The sequence below is a fragment of the Macaca fascicularis genome, chromosome 11, assembly GCF_037993035.2.
Source record: "Macaca fascicularis isolate 582-1 chromosome 11, T2T-MFA8v1.1".
Taxonomy (NCBI): domain Eukaryota; kingdom Metazoa; phylum Chordata; class Mammalia; order Primates; family Cercopithecidae; genus Macaca; species Macaca fascicularis.
Window position 1 is genome coordinate 17,279,443 of NC_088385.1, and position 14,411 is coordinate 17,293,853.

Genomic DNA, 14,411 nt, shown 5'->3' on the forward strand with positions numbered 1-14,411 from the left:
TCGTCTTTGCCCACTGAAGGCAAATTGCTTCTGGTGGTTCTTGTGGACAGGAATGGAGAAAAAGGATTTGCCAAGTCAATGGCTGCACTCCAGGTACTAGGAGATGTGCCAATTTTATCAAGGAATGAAACCGCATCTGATACAGCAGCTGCAATTAGAGTTACCACTTGATTAAGCTTATGATAATCCACTGCCATTCTTCAAGATCCATCTGTCTTCTGCATAGGCCAAATGGGAGAATTGAATGGGGACGTGGTGGCAAGCACCACTTCTGCATCTTTCAAGTCCTTGATGGTGGCACTGATCTCCTCAGTACCTCCAGGGATGGATAGTTTTTGATTTACTATTTTTTAGGGGCAGCTCTAATGGCTTCCAACTGACCTTTCCCACCATAGTTGCCCTCACCCTACCAGTCAAGGAGCCAATGTAGTGGTTCTGCCAGCTACTAAGTATGTTGATGCCGATTATGCATTTTGGCACTGGCGAAATGACCACAGGATGAATCCAGGGACCACTGGAACCACTGTAAGTGAGACCTGAGATAAAACTCCATTAATTATCTGACCTCCATAAGCCCCTACTTTAACTGGAGGACCACAATGATGCTTTGGGTCCCCTGGAATCAATGCTCAGAACCAGTGTCCAGTAGTGCCTGAAATGTCTGATCATTTGCCTCTCCCTAGTGCACAGTTACCCTGGTAAAAGGCCAGAGATCTCCTTGGGGAAGGGTGGGAGAAAGATTCACTGCATAAATTGTTGGGAATGTAGTGGGGGTCATTCCTCAAGGGCATCAGGCCTCCCCTTCATTCAAGGGGTTCTTGATCTGTAAACTGGCTCAAGTCTAGAAATTCACTGAGGGGTCGTCATTCTGTTTTTATTATTCAATTTAGTCTTTTGTCCATTTGACCTAGAAGCTTTCTGGTTGTATAAATTAAGTAGGAATGCAGTAGGCTTCCTATCAGTTTCACCTCTAGGAACACTGTGATTAATTAGCCAATGCCAGAGCTCTATCCAAGTCAGACTCTTCTGATTGCCACTTTGCCTCTGCTGTCCATTATGGTAGCTATACCCACCTTGTCTTTGACAGTTGAGTGCCGCCACTTGGCCCCTGCCACCTGGGGATCCAATTATTTCCATTATGTTTAAATTTTGTAGTTGAGTGACTGCGGTTCCCACTGTTAGATCTGACATACAGAGTCGAGCAATTAGAGGGCTCTTCAAAGATACAGGTGCTGCCCTCACAAATCTATTTCTCAAGGCATTGGTCAAGGGTATATCTTCTGGACCCTCCCAGCTGGGATGACTAGCTCTAAAGTGACTGATTCACCCTACCATCCCAATCTCCTTGGTCTTTGGATCCCTTCCTGTACATTAACCAAGAGAGATCAGTCATTTCCAGCTCACTCACCGTATGCCATCTTTTAATCCTTATTTCAACCAAGCAAATAACCTATTAGAACCTTTTCTTAACTCCCTGAGCTGCAACCTTAAATGCAGAGTCCCTACTTAGTGGGCCCAAATCAAGAAATTCAGCCTGATCCAACTTTGTTCCTTCCACCATAATCTCATACCCTTAATATTCATCCCCATGCCTGTTCTCCAGATTTCTGTGTATATGAATTAGAGAACTCAAAACAGTTCTCTTTGAGTGTAGCGTACATCCTCATGGGTCACACTCCCAGCCTCACCTCTAGGGGCCCACCAGTACTTTAGTCTAGTTATAGGTCCAGAAACAAAGAGAGGTGTTTGGAGTGGCTCCTGAGAAGAATCAACATTGGCTTGCCTGACAAATGCCTCAGGGGAAGTCATCACTGTTGCCTCACATAGCACAGGCTTTATTTCCTCAAAGTTGGAAAGACTGATGGCAACATGGGTCAGGAAGTGGACGTTGCCACTACTGGGAATGGGGAAGCTGTTCTTTCTGGCAGAAAAGCTTCATCGGAGTTTACAGACTCAGTGTCCCCAGCTTCATCTGGGTCCTTCCACGCACCCCCATTCCAAGTTTCAGGGTCCCATTCTTTTCCAGTCAATGCCCTCACTTTAACAGTAGACACCTGGCAAGACTGTGCATGTATCTTTCATTGCAGGTCAGACACTCGCATGATAAGAGCTTATGTCTGTTTTTCCACAACTTCAGCTCTTTCTCTACAGGAGATAAGACTCTTATTCAGGGCAATCTTAGCAGTTTTGAGCCTCAGTATCTTCTTTTGAAGCTGAGAGACAGAATCCCTGAGTTCATCATTTTCTTTCATCACCTTGTCCACTGCACTTAGGAACCAGCTTCATTATGTTCCTTGGTTCTCCACATATGGTCCAAGGTATGTATAGAGTCACTAAACTCCTAGCTTCTCACAAGCTGTGAATCAGGAGTGTCAAATGCATTTATTTTGCATAACTCTGTAAACAGTTCACACCAGGGACTATCAGTGTTCTCTATACTATTAGAAATAGAGTTTTTAACATTTTTAGGTCTAATCACATTAAGCAGCCAACTCCAGAAACCCCAAAACCAATGAAAGAACTCCATCCTTAATATTCTGTTCCTCTGGACCCCACTCCTGGTACCAAAATCTGAATTAGGGTTCTCTAGAGGTACAGAGCTAATAGAATATATATATTTGTGTGTGTGTGTGTATATATGTATATATACACATATATGTATCCTATATACAATATTCATATATATAAACTAATAGGATGTATGTATTTTATATATTATGTATGTATTAAACTAATAGGGTATATACATAAAATATATACTACATATAAACTAATAGTATATATCTACTTTATATCCTACTACTTTATATATACAGTGTATCTTTTAATTATATATAAATATTAAATATATGTAAAATGCATACTTTATAGTAAATGTTTATATATATAAAGGGGACTTTATTAAGTATTAATTTACACAATCAGAAGGTCCCACACTACTGGGCATGGTAGCTCACGCCTGTAATCCCAGCACTATGGGAGGCTGAGGCAGGCAGATCACTTGAGGTCAGGAGTTTGAGATGAGGCTGGCCAACATCATGAAACCTCATCCCTGCCAAAAATACAAAAATGGCTGGGCATGGTGGCACAAGCCTGTAATCTCAGCTACTCGGAAGGCTGAGGCAGGAGAGCCCAGGAGGCGGAGGATTGCAATGAGCCGAGATCACGCCACTGCCCTCAAGCCTGGGCAACAGAGCCAGACTCTGTCTCAGAAAAAAAAAAAAAAAAAGAAAAAGCAAGATCCCACAATAGGTTGTCTGCAAGCTGAGGAGCAAGGAAAGCCAGTCCAAGTCCCAAAACTGAAGAACTTGGAGGCCAGTGTTCCAGGGCAGGAAGCATCCAGCACAGGAAAAAGATGTAGACTGGGAGGCTAAGGCTCAGCCAGTCTCTCCTTTTCACGTTTTTCTGCCTGCTTTATATTTTCTGGCAGCTGATTAGATTGCGCCCACCAAATGAAGGGTGGATCTGCCTTCCCCAGTTCACAGACTCTAATGTTAGTATCTTTTGGCAACATCCTCACAGACCCACCCAGGGTTAACACTTTGTGTCCTTCAATCAAGTTGACACTCAGTTTTAACCATCACACATATGTAGTAGTTTTGCAAAATGTGATAGCAAGGAAAAATATAGCTGTTTAAAGAAACAGTAATGCTGTCATTAGAAAATAAACTGATTGGAGTCTCTGGATCATAGTTTGGCTTCAACTCTCTCAAGTTTACAAGAGCATTATCTGGGAAAATTAGTCAACAAGTTTGGAAATGAGTTCTGGGAAACTTGGCTCACTATCGTCCAGGCACCAGGCCAAACTATGGCATGGGCCAGGTACTGAATAAATGGCAGGAGTATGGTCAGGGCAGTAGGTAGCTCTGAATTTTCTATTTTTGTTTCCTTGGTGTATGTCACAGCAGTTTTCTGTGGGGTGAAATGAGTATCCTGAACCAAGGAGCTAGGCATGGAGAAAATGAGAGGAACTTCATTAGTACATGGCAAGGATGACTTATTCTGGCTTTCTGTCCTGGTTGAAAAGATGAGACTGCAGAGCTTTTTATGAAGATACTCCCAATTTGTCTATCTTTTGAGTCACACTGCTCCATTATGGCCATTTACCTTTTACATGCGGTACACAACCAGTGTTCTAGGATTTTTGTTCATAGTTCTCCTGGTAAGGATCCTTTTATTTCTCCCTGTGCTGGACCTCCTGTTGCTTGTGTCTCATATTTTTCTCTTTATTTTCTCACATATTAGTGGCACATATTCTCCAGTGACTATTGAGAGAAGGTTTGTGGTAGTTAGAATTTTTTTTTAGTGCTTGCACATAAGAAAGTTTTTTTATCCACAGGCTGGTTGATAGCTTGGCTGAATACGAATAGGACCTCTAAGTTAGAAATATCTTTCCTTTCAAATCTTGAAAACATTGCTTCACTGACTTCAAATATTTAATGTTTTCCACCAAATTTACAATAGAATTATTTTATCTTGTAATTTTTTTTTTTTTTTTTTGTAGGTGTTACAGTTCGAGTGCCTCAAACAACCACGTATGTTGTAAACAATGGACTAACCCTGGGATCCACAGGACCTCAGCTCACAGTGCATCACCGACCACCACAAGTGCATACTGTAAGTGTTGATGCTTGGTTTTGTAAAATTCTCAACTGTAAAGGTATAAAATATTATTGTAGTTGGCATTTTTCTTTAAAGTGGTTATATCCAAGGGAATTGTTAGGTCTTTCTGCTTTTTCAGAAGTTTATTTCTAAAAATTGATCTTAAACCATTATGAACAAATGTTCATAGGGATGATGATCATTTAGAATCATTGAGTTTGCTTGTGGTGTACAGTATACAAAAACAGGTCCACAGTTGGGGTATATGAAGTGAAATACAGACCATTTCTAATTCATAGTTAAATTAAAAAGGACGTTTTTCCATGTGTTAATTTTATTCTTTTGTTTTAAACTATGCCACGTCTAACTGCTACATTGTCATCAATTGTTTTAAAGAATCCAATGATATTGGGAATTCATTAGTTAAGAGGCAGCAGAGATAACCAAAGATTTCTCCTTAGATTTAGCCTCCAAAACAATGTCACATTATCCTGTGACACAATTTTGTCAGTGTTTGACTGGTATGAAATATCATCATAATGACGATGATGTTCCAGTGTTAGAAAAGTCAATAGGACTCCTAAAGTTAGAGTCACGTTTTTTTCATCATCTGGCCTTAACCTACCTTTCCAGATTTTTCTTCATGTACCCTATATCCAAGAAAAAGTTAATACTTGTTGTCCATACGTCCCCTCACTTTCCTGTCCACATGCCTTTGCTCATGCTTTATTTTTGGCTAAAAGGTACATGATTATTTCTGCATCTCTAGATCCTATCTTTCACAGTTCAGTTTAAATATCACCTTTTTTTTGTAAATTGGCCAAGAATATAGTACACATTCAGTGTTAATACGCTTATTTATAAGAATATGCTGTTGTCTTATATTGCAAAATAACTTAAAAATGAAAGTATAGTTGTATTCTCCAATTTTATATGATCTTGATTGCCATACATGATATTTTAAAATGTTATACTGAAGTGATAATCTGTAACATAGATAATTCAATCATAAATTATTTTGTTAGAAGTAGATCATTATTTCCGTGTTCCTCAAAATGATGTTCCATCAGCAGGGGCTTTTTATTTCCTAAGAAAAACTCAAAATATTTTAGGTCTAGGAAATAGAGCAGGAATAACCTCAGCATCATTGTTTGTGGCATCATTCATTACAAAACCCCAAATAGAACTTGCCAAATTTGATATGGTGTTTGGTATTTCCTAGAATTCTTGATGTAAAATGGTATCTCTATGTATGTTCTCTAAGGTGTTTTAATCCTAACATTCTAAAATGTTCTTTTTGCGATCATTATAAATCAGTGTGACTTGTTTTTTTAGGAGCCGCCACGCCCTGTGCACCCAGCACCCTTACCAGAAGCTCCACAACCACAGCGTGTGCCCCCAGAAGCTGCCAGCACATCTCTGCCTCAGAAGCCACACTTGAAGTTAGCACGAGTTCAGAGTCAAAATGGCATAGTACTGTCATGGAGTGTCCTGGAGGTGGATCGAAGCTGTGCCACTGTTGATAGCTACCATCTCTATGCTTACCATGAGGAACCTAGTGCCACCGTGCCCTCACAATGGAAAAAGATAGGGGAAGTCAAGGCACTTCCCTTGCCCATGGCATGTACTCTCACCCAGTTTGTATCTGGTAGCAAATACTACTTTGCAGTACGAGCCAAGGATATTTATGGACGTTTTGGGCCTTTCTGTGATCCTCAGTCAACAGATGTGATCTCTTCCACCCAGAGCAGTTAAACCTTGGAGCCTTTATATTTTCCTCTTTTAAAATTTCCACCTTTTGGTCTTGTTTTTAATCTTGTGCATGATACCCCATGTAAAATCCACCTTGTGCAAGATTTCTTGGACAGATGTGTGTATACACTACATTTGTTTATAAACAGAAGCAAAATAAACTCAGCCCACAAAGCTAGAATCTTTTCCTGGACAGTTTAGGCTTTGGGGTTTGGAAATGTAAATGTGTACCTTGCTTTAGTTTTGAGGCTGGGGAATATGTGTGGGTGTTTATGTGTGTTTTTCCCTATGTATGTGTTACTGCATTGGAGTCTCCCATTTTTATTCTCAAATTTACCTCTTAAAGTACGAAGTAGTAGATCAAAGGATCTGAGATGTGTAACTGGCATGACTCTGCTTTTAAAGGATCTGTAGGATCATTTTAGTTAAATGGTTTAAACAGAATCAAAACAAAACCCAAAGAAATGAATTAAAAACAAAATGGCTAAATAGTTTAAAATAGGTTGATTTGAACACAGGAAAGGATCTATTTGTTGTTTCTTTTGTCTGGTCTCCTAAGTTGTTAATTAGGTTAAAAAAGATCTGCAATGGCCCCCTCCCTTTCCTGATCTGGCTTTTACATTTATTTTGTGCCTTAAAGATTAACTACAAAAATAAACATGGCCAAAAATAAATAAATAAACATGGCCATATGTCCATGGTTGCTTACTCTTCCCTTGCAGCCTTTTTACCCTTGATTTCTTGCACACCTCCTCAAGTAATTTTTTTTTTTTTTTTTTTTTTTTTAGATGGAGTTTCGCTCTTGTTGCCCAGGCTGGAGTGCAGTGGCACAGTCTCAGCTCACTGCAACCTCCGCCTCCTCGGTTCAAGCAATTCTCCTGTCTCAGCCCGAGAGTAGCTGGGATTACAGGTGCCCGTCACCATGCCCGGCTAATTTTTGTATTTATAGTAGAGATGGGGTTTCACCATGTTGGCCAGGCTGGTCTCAAACTCCTGACCTTAGGTGATCCACCTGCCTCGGCCTCCCAAAGTGCTGGGATTACTGTTGTGAGCCACCGTGCCCAGCCTACTCAAGTGATTTTTAAACCAAGGTGTGTGTGTGTACATGGAGGTATTTGTACACACACGCACACATGCGCATGCACAGTCTCATCTTAGCCGGGCATGGTGATGGCATCACATTTAACTCCAAAAATTTGACGTGCTATTTTCTTCTAAAACTGTAGATGCTTTTATTTTTGGTCACTATTTAACTTTGTGTAAAGTGGACCAAGCGAAAACCATATTGTGGAAGAAAATTTTTCACATGTTTTAGTATCCGTGTTGCACACTGTGTTAGAGATTATGAAAATGATTCTAGTTCAGTTTATCACCCAAAGCTATCACCCAATACTAATTCCTTAGTATTCTTTCAAATGAAGCAAATAGAAAGATTCACAATATAGAATGAGCTAAAATATCAAGGAGAAAGTTTCATTTCCTCTTTATTCTCACAGCGTCCTTCCTGTTTTAACCTTTTAACTTTGTTTTGATGGTGCCAAGTTGAGTCTGATGTACCCATTGTTAGCTTTGGATAGAATTTAAAGTATATCCCAAAATTAGCCGGGCATGTTGGTGCATGCCTGTAACCCCAGCTGCTCAGGAGGCAAGGAGAATCGCTTGAACCCGGGAGGCGGAGGTTGCAATGAGCTGAGATTGCACCGTTGCACTTCAGCCTGGGAGACAAGAGCGAAACTCTGTCTCAAAAAAAAAGAATTTAAAGTATATTCTTTGAGGTCATTTTATGTAACAATTAGATATAACCTCCTGTGTATCTCTCTGTTCCTCTTCAAAGTTATTAAAATTCAGCTTAGGTCATGGATTTTTAATATGAGGGGCAGCTGTACTGGTTTCAGGTAGGTGTTTTGAGTGTAGATAGTTTAGGACTGGAGGGCTGGGTTAAGTTTTAGGAGTGAGAATGTACTTGAGAATATTTTGAAAGGAATTTATGAAGTTTGTGAAATAACTTACAAGTCCTCTTCCTTTGCAATATTTGAATTCCATTTTTCTACCTTCTCAAAATAGTCATTCATTTTTCCTAGAATTGCAGGAGGGAGCTCTCTCTTTTATTAATGTTGTTTGTTTGCAACTTTGATGGCTTATAACAGGAAGTTTTCTAGTTGTAAAGAAAACTCTTTAGAGACTTTTGACTGGTCAGTATACTATCATCTGAGGTGTAAGATTTGATTCATGATGAAGAAAGCCTATAGATTGCCAAAAAATTAATGCTCCAAATCTCCTTTCACTCTCAGAAAATGAGACCACAAAGGAGTATGCTATAAATCAAATTTGCCAACCAACTATGTAGATATTACTCATTCTAGGACTAATGATGATGGTAAAGAAGTTGCCATTGTTATGGCAACGAAAATTTTAAAAGGAAGGAGTCGGTGATCTTCTAGATGTATATGAACACCTGTCTATATCTGCATGTGTATGTTTTGACCTGCAGTGGTTGCAGTGTTGATTATGTGTTCAAGATTATTCCTGTCTACAAAATTGAAGGCCCTTGTTCAAATTGTTCTTTATTGGGTGTTTTTATGGTCACGTGGTTACAATTTTCTTACATAACCTACAAAAGGTTCTCTTGATGAACATTTTTATTTATATTTACTAATTTTTTTAAAAAAGCTTTCATAGCATTATTTAATCAAATGAAGAAAGCCCAGTAGAATTTAAAAAAAAAAATCATTATCCTAGCCTATATTATGGTTTCTGTCAAAGGAAAACAAATTCTCAAATAGCAGTTCTAAAAATAGATTTACCAAAGTAAAATAATTACTTAAAATGTTTTATTCCAGTTGGAAGGAAGGTACAGGGAGAGATCGCAATTATTTAGGGGAGAAGTATATTTATTATAAGATAGTATACTCAAATTAGCCTACCATGGCATGTAGGGGCAGCAGCTATATTAGATTTACTAGAGGTGCTAGGTTAGAACACTAGGTTTTTATTGAGGCAGGTTTTAATATTGATAGATGCTTTTTGTTTGGTTTGCTGCTTCTGGGAGAGAGAATGGAGGACTTAAGTAGTAAGTAGCTACTGATAACAGACTTTCTAGTAGCAGTTTCCACTCCGCGGTTAACTTTTTAGTTTCATAGTATCTTTTCACAAAGTATTACAAATAAGCTAGATTCTCCCATTTTGGGAATGCAAGTTTTACTACATTTTTAGCCTGGCAATATTTGTGTAGGTATTGCCTTATTGGAAATTCTGGAAACCTGATACTGCAACCTGCAATGTAGGATGTTTGTATGGCATTTAAAGATAACGGTGATGTTTATTATTCTATACTTTGCATTCTGTGAGAGTAATTTTCACTGTCTTAAATGTGAGTAAGCCTCTTGTTCTTGTCAAGAAATTTATAAATCACATACAAAGACATCTGTTGTTAACAGTTAATTTTATGAGGTAACTATATCCTTCTATTTCTCTGGATTCATTTTTTAAAAATATGCAGAATACTGCATACTGTTTAAGATAGTATATACATTTATGAGAGAAGTGGAGAGCTTTCTTCCTTGAAAAGTCGGTATTTGTGGAGATATCATTTGCCTCACAGAGAGATGTTCCCCACTCCCATCCCCATTGCCAGATAATAAATACTTTGAAAAAGTGACCTAAAACAGCTTAAATCTTAGGTGCATCTATCTGCAGACCTCCTTAAGTAGGCTGCGTCTTACAGTTCTCTTACTGCATTGGGTAAGTGTTAACTTTGTTGTTTGTTCTTTTGCTTTAAATATTCTCCAAATTACCATTTATGCAACAAGGTCAGGGTTAATACTGCATGGTATTCATTTATCTTGTTTCATGAACTTTCCAGTACTGTACAAGGTTAACAAAGTAATGCCTGTGGTATCCTCATCTCTCACTTTTTTACACTGTGATCTTAGCACAGTAAGGTACTGCAAAGACCTTCCTTCCAAATGTTCTCCCTGACTTTGCTTCTTGGGCCAATTCAGTATCCTCAACATCCTATGATTTTGTTGTTTTATCACTGACCTGTGGTTGGCCTGTTTTATCCTAATTTCCAGAAAAATCAAGTCCTAGTATTTGCAATATCAAATAACTGTCTAAAACCAATGTGTGATTCTACCTTCCTTATTATTTTTACTGGGCAAATGCCCTATTTTTTTTTTTTTTTTTTTAACTTTTGGGACACACAAATCAGCAATTCTCATGAAGCGTTTGTTGGAGTGGCAGACTTGTCTAATTCCTGAAACTCATTCATCCCCTTGAGCCAGCCAATGGGGAGGAATAGGATAATGCAAACACATGTTTTGTTTTCTCATTTTCAAATAATTTACCATGTTAAAATAAACTTTTCTTTGTTTTTTATTTGTAGAGTCAGCTAAGTACCCATATTTAAATGCTGTCTTTATCATTTTTTTGAGGTTTTTGTTTTTGTCTGTTTCTTTGTTTTGTTTTTGTAAATAAGGTAACTGGGCAATCAAACACCTTTTGGGGATTCTGGCTTTAGTATTTTATCAGCCATTTCAAAATTAAATATAAAAATCCTTTGTAAGTAACTTGCATCCTAATTTTTCTTTATTGCAGTTGAAAGTGTAAATAATAAGACAATATAAGTAAGACCTTCCTAATGTCTAATACAAACTGGGCTGTAGCAAGTGGCCCTATTTTTATTAGGGTTTTGAAGGTTTGTGTGTGTGTGTGTGTGTGTGTGTGTGTGTGCGCGCGCGCGTGTGTTTTTCTTTTTTAAATGTATAGTAGAGTGGTGTCTGTATAAGTGTTAACTGTAGTGGGGTTTTGTCCAGCAAGCCTGAAATTTATACTTTGAAATAAAACTACTGGGTTTTTAACATTCTGAGTACTCTGTTTAATTCTGGTTATTCACCCTTGTGGCTTTTTTCTTTCTTTTTTAAGAATCTTCCGCCTTGTTTAAAGTCACCCATTACATACTATGTGGTGTGGCTTATTTAACCTACTTCGCAATTCCATGGCACTCAGATCACATGTAACTCTCCAACTTTGAAAGAAAGTTGCTATGCAGGGTTGCTGCCAGCTTGTATAGGTGCTTTTGGCTTATAGGAGGCAACAGTAAGGTTTACTATATTGTATGCCTAACCTACACCACAAAAGGACTCAACTGATGCCTGTTAATGACCTGAAAAATCACTACAATCACTAACTACTACTAGAGGTTCCTTTGAAAACGAAGCTCCAGCGTCCCCTAGGGTTTTGTCATTAGGCATATTCATCCAGGGAAACAGGAAAGAGCATAGGAGGAGTACAGATTCTTATGGGCCGGGCATTTGTCTCAGGTTCCAGTGGCTAGAATTGTCATGTGGCACAACTATCTGAGGGACACTGGGAGATGTGGTCTGTGTGAGCAGGCATGAAAGGAGAATATGAATTCTGCTGAATGAAGGAGCAGTTTCTGCCATACCCTCTTGTGTATTAGCATGTATACTGAAGCTTAGTGTTATTTATATATATAACATTTCTTCTACAGTGCTCTACCTTATAGCAAGTGCTTGCTGTAAAAACAACAAAGTCAGTGGAAAACGAAAGTGACAAATGAATTTAATATATTTTATTGCATAATTCTGATGGGAAAAACATAGCTAAAATAGTGCCTTTGGTTTCTTATTTACAGCCTTCTAGTCTGTCATCTCCCTCCTTCATTTCATGTCACGTTTCAAAATTGGTTTCATGGTAATAAAATCAAAGTTGTAGACCTCTGGCATGCCCTGATGTAGAGTTTTGTTGAAACGGTTCCAGTGAAAAACAGGGAGGCCACCTTGTACTGTGGGGCCACTTATGGCATAGGATGTGTACTGAGATGCTAGGTAGATATCTGCCACCTGGAAAGAGAGAGGAGGAGGACATTTTAGAAAAATCATTTGGCAAAAAATTAAACCCATGACCTTTCCCACTCCCCCAACTACCAAAGTCATAATATGAGCTTTTTTTTTTTTTGAGACGGAGTTTCGCTCTTGTTGCCCAGGCAGGAGTGCAGTGGCACAATGTCGGCTCACTGCAACCTCTGCCTCCCAGGTTCAGCAGAGATGGGGTTTTGCCTTGTTGGTCAAGCTGGTCTCGAACTCCTGATCTCAGGTGATCCACCTGCCTCAGCCTCCCAAAGTGCTGGGATTACAGGCATGAGCCACTGCGCCAGGCTGCCTTCTTTAAAACAAAATTTTCTTGCCATTTTTCACACTGTCTTTGTATGATGTAGTCTTCTGTATACATTTGGCATCAAATGTCAATCAACTAGAAGTGTGTGAAATGAACAATGTAGCCAAAAGCAAGCTATGAAGTCAGATTACTCATTCAGAATTCTAGCTCCAAAGCTCATTTAAAGATCACTTAACCCCTCTATGAGTCAGTGTTCTCCTTTGTAAAAAGGGCTGATAACCCTACTTCATAGAGTTGGCATGAGGATTAATGCAAGCAATGCTCAAAGCAATGCCTAGAATAGATGAAGTCCTCAGAAAAAGTTGTTATTAATCAGGGTGGTAACGAGTCTTTTTTTTTTTTTTTTTTTTTTTGAGACGTTGTCTTGCTCTGTCGCCCAGGCTGGAGTGCAGTGGCCGCATCTCAGCTCACTGCAAGCTCCGCCTCCCGGGTCTATGCCATTCTCCTGCCTCAGCCTCCCGAGTAGCTGGGACTACAGGCGCCCGCCACCTCACCCGGCTAGTTTTTTGTATTTTTTAGTAGAGATGGGGTTTCACCGTATTTAGCCAGGCTGGTCTCGATCTCCTGACCTTGTGATCCGCCCGTCTCGGCCTCCCAAAGTGCTGGGATTACAGGCTTGAGCCACCGCGCCCGGCCTAACGAGTCTTAAAGTAGATGGAGCTCACTGTCAAAAATTGAGGGCCATGGTTCTCAAAAACACCTAACCACTGACTAGCAGTGGATCCTAATCTTAGAGGGGAAAGAGAATCTCTTCTGATTTTCCCCATAAAGAGAGAAATTATATTTTTAAAGAATATCCTTCAACAGAAACTTTTTGATAAAAACAATTGTAGGCCTCTGTCTCCAGAAGTGAGATTTGGTAGAGGGAAGCTTGGCTTGAGTTCTCCCAGGCAAGGCAGCACAGGTGATTTTCTTGGTGTATTCTGTGATAGATACAAACTTCACACATTTGACTGAATGTTTGCAAATACCATTTTAAAAAAGGAACACAAAAACATTCATAAGGGTTTCATCTGTGCCAGCTTCTCTACATCTACCTTTTTTTTTTTTTTAAATGTTAACATTGAGAATCATTACGGTTAAAAGCTTTGCCTTCATCACATAGCTAAAAAGAAGGTTGAGCTGGAACTCAAGATACTTTAAAGCATTTCCTGTTTAGGTATTAGGCTGATAGAGAATAATGTATAACTGGGGTCAGCATTCCTATAATTTTTGGAGCCAAAACCGAATACAGAGTTTACCCTGACGGGTTTCTTCCAGAATTTAGGACAGGTGGTGAAATGAAAAGACACACCCAAGCCAAGACTGCAAAAGGATGTAGTAGCATAATCTGCCAACCAAATGCCTCATACCCTCAGACATCCCAAATCCAGTGGTGAGCAGGTAAATTTTTAACAACCATCTTTCTGAGGAAAAAAGTTCCTGATTTCCATAATGTAAATACTTTCACTTGACTGGTTTCAAACTATCAACATGATGTCAACTAACAATTGGTTCCTGCCTGTCTATGAGCTGGCTTTAGCACACCACTGCAAACCTACTTATTACTTATATTTTGAGACACATTACAGCATTTATCAATTCTAACGTTGTGAAAAACCTGTGCTTTAGGCATCTTGTCCAAACTTGCTCCTTCGGCTAAATTCGATTCATGTTTAACATGGAATCACACTGCTTGAATAATATGTTCTTTGGACTTTGGGCCAGTCTGGTAAAACTTAAGACAACAATATCGTCATTATGGCTGTACACATTTACAAATAACTCAACACTGTTCTAAACATTTTACAGAGATGAAAGGCTTATTCTTCAGAACACCGTATGAGGTAAGTACTGTTATATCCGTTTTACAGATGAAG

At 39.0% G+C, this 14,411-nt stretch overlaps 2 protein-coding genes across 24 annotated transcripts in view; one reads left to right on the top strand and one right to left on the bottom strand.

The window, feature by feature from the left end:
* ATF7IP (activating transcription factor 7 interacting protein) overlaps positions 1–11,218 on the top strand; it is a 134,950-nt gene extending 123,732 nt beyond the window's left edge. For 13 of the 23 annotated variants that reach the window (XR_012420049.1, XR_012420047.1, XR_012420044.1 and 10 more), the window contains 2 exons: positions 4,505–4,617; positions 5,938–6,809. Coding sequence is in view for 17 of the 23 variants with exons in the window: in XM_065523779.2 (XP_065379851.1) it covers positions 4,505–4,617; positions 5,938–6,357 (533 nt within the window). In the remaining 6 variants the exon portion in view is untranslated. Of the gene's footprint in view, positions 1–4,504; positions 4,618–5,937 lie in introns of all 23 variants that reach the window. The other 10 variants (XR_012420046.1, XM_005570211.5, XM_065523786.2 and 7 more) reach the window with 1 other exon arrangement.
* Positions 11,219–11,925: 707 nt separating this feature from the next.
* Positions 11,926–14,411, bottom strand: part of PLBD1 (phospholipase B domain containing 1) — a 67,697-nt gene continuing 65,211 nt past the window's right edge. Inside the window, exon 11 of the mRNA XM_045364784.3 lies at positions 11,926–12,218. Coding sequence (XP_045220719.2) covers positions 12,036–12,218 — 183 coding nt within the window. The 3' untranslated portion in view covers positions 11,926–12,035. The remainder of the gene's footprint in view (positions 12,219–14,411) is intronic.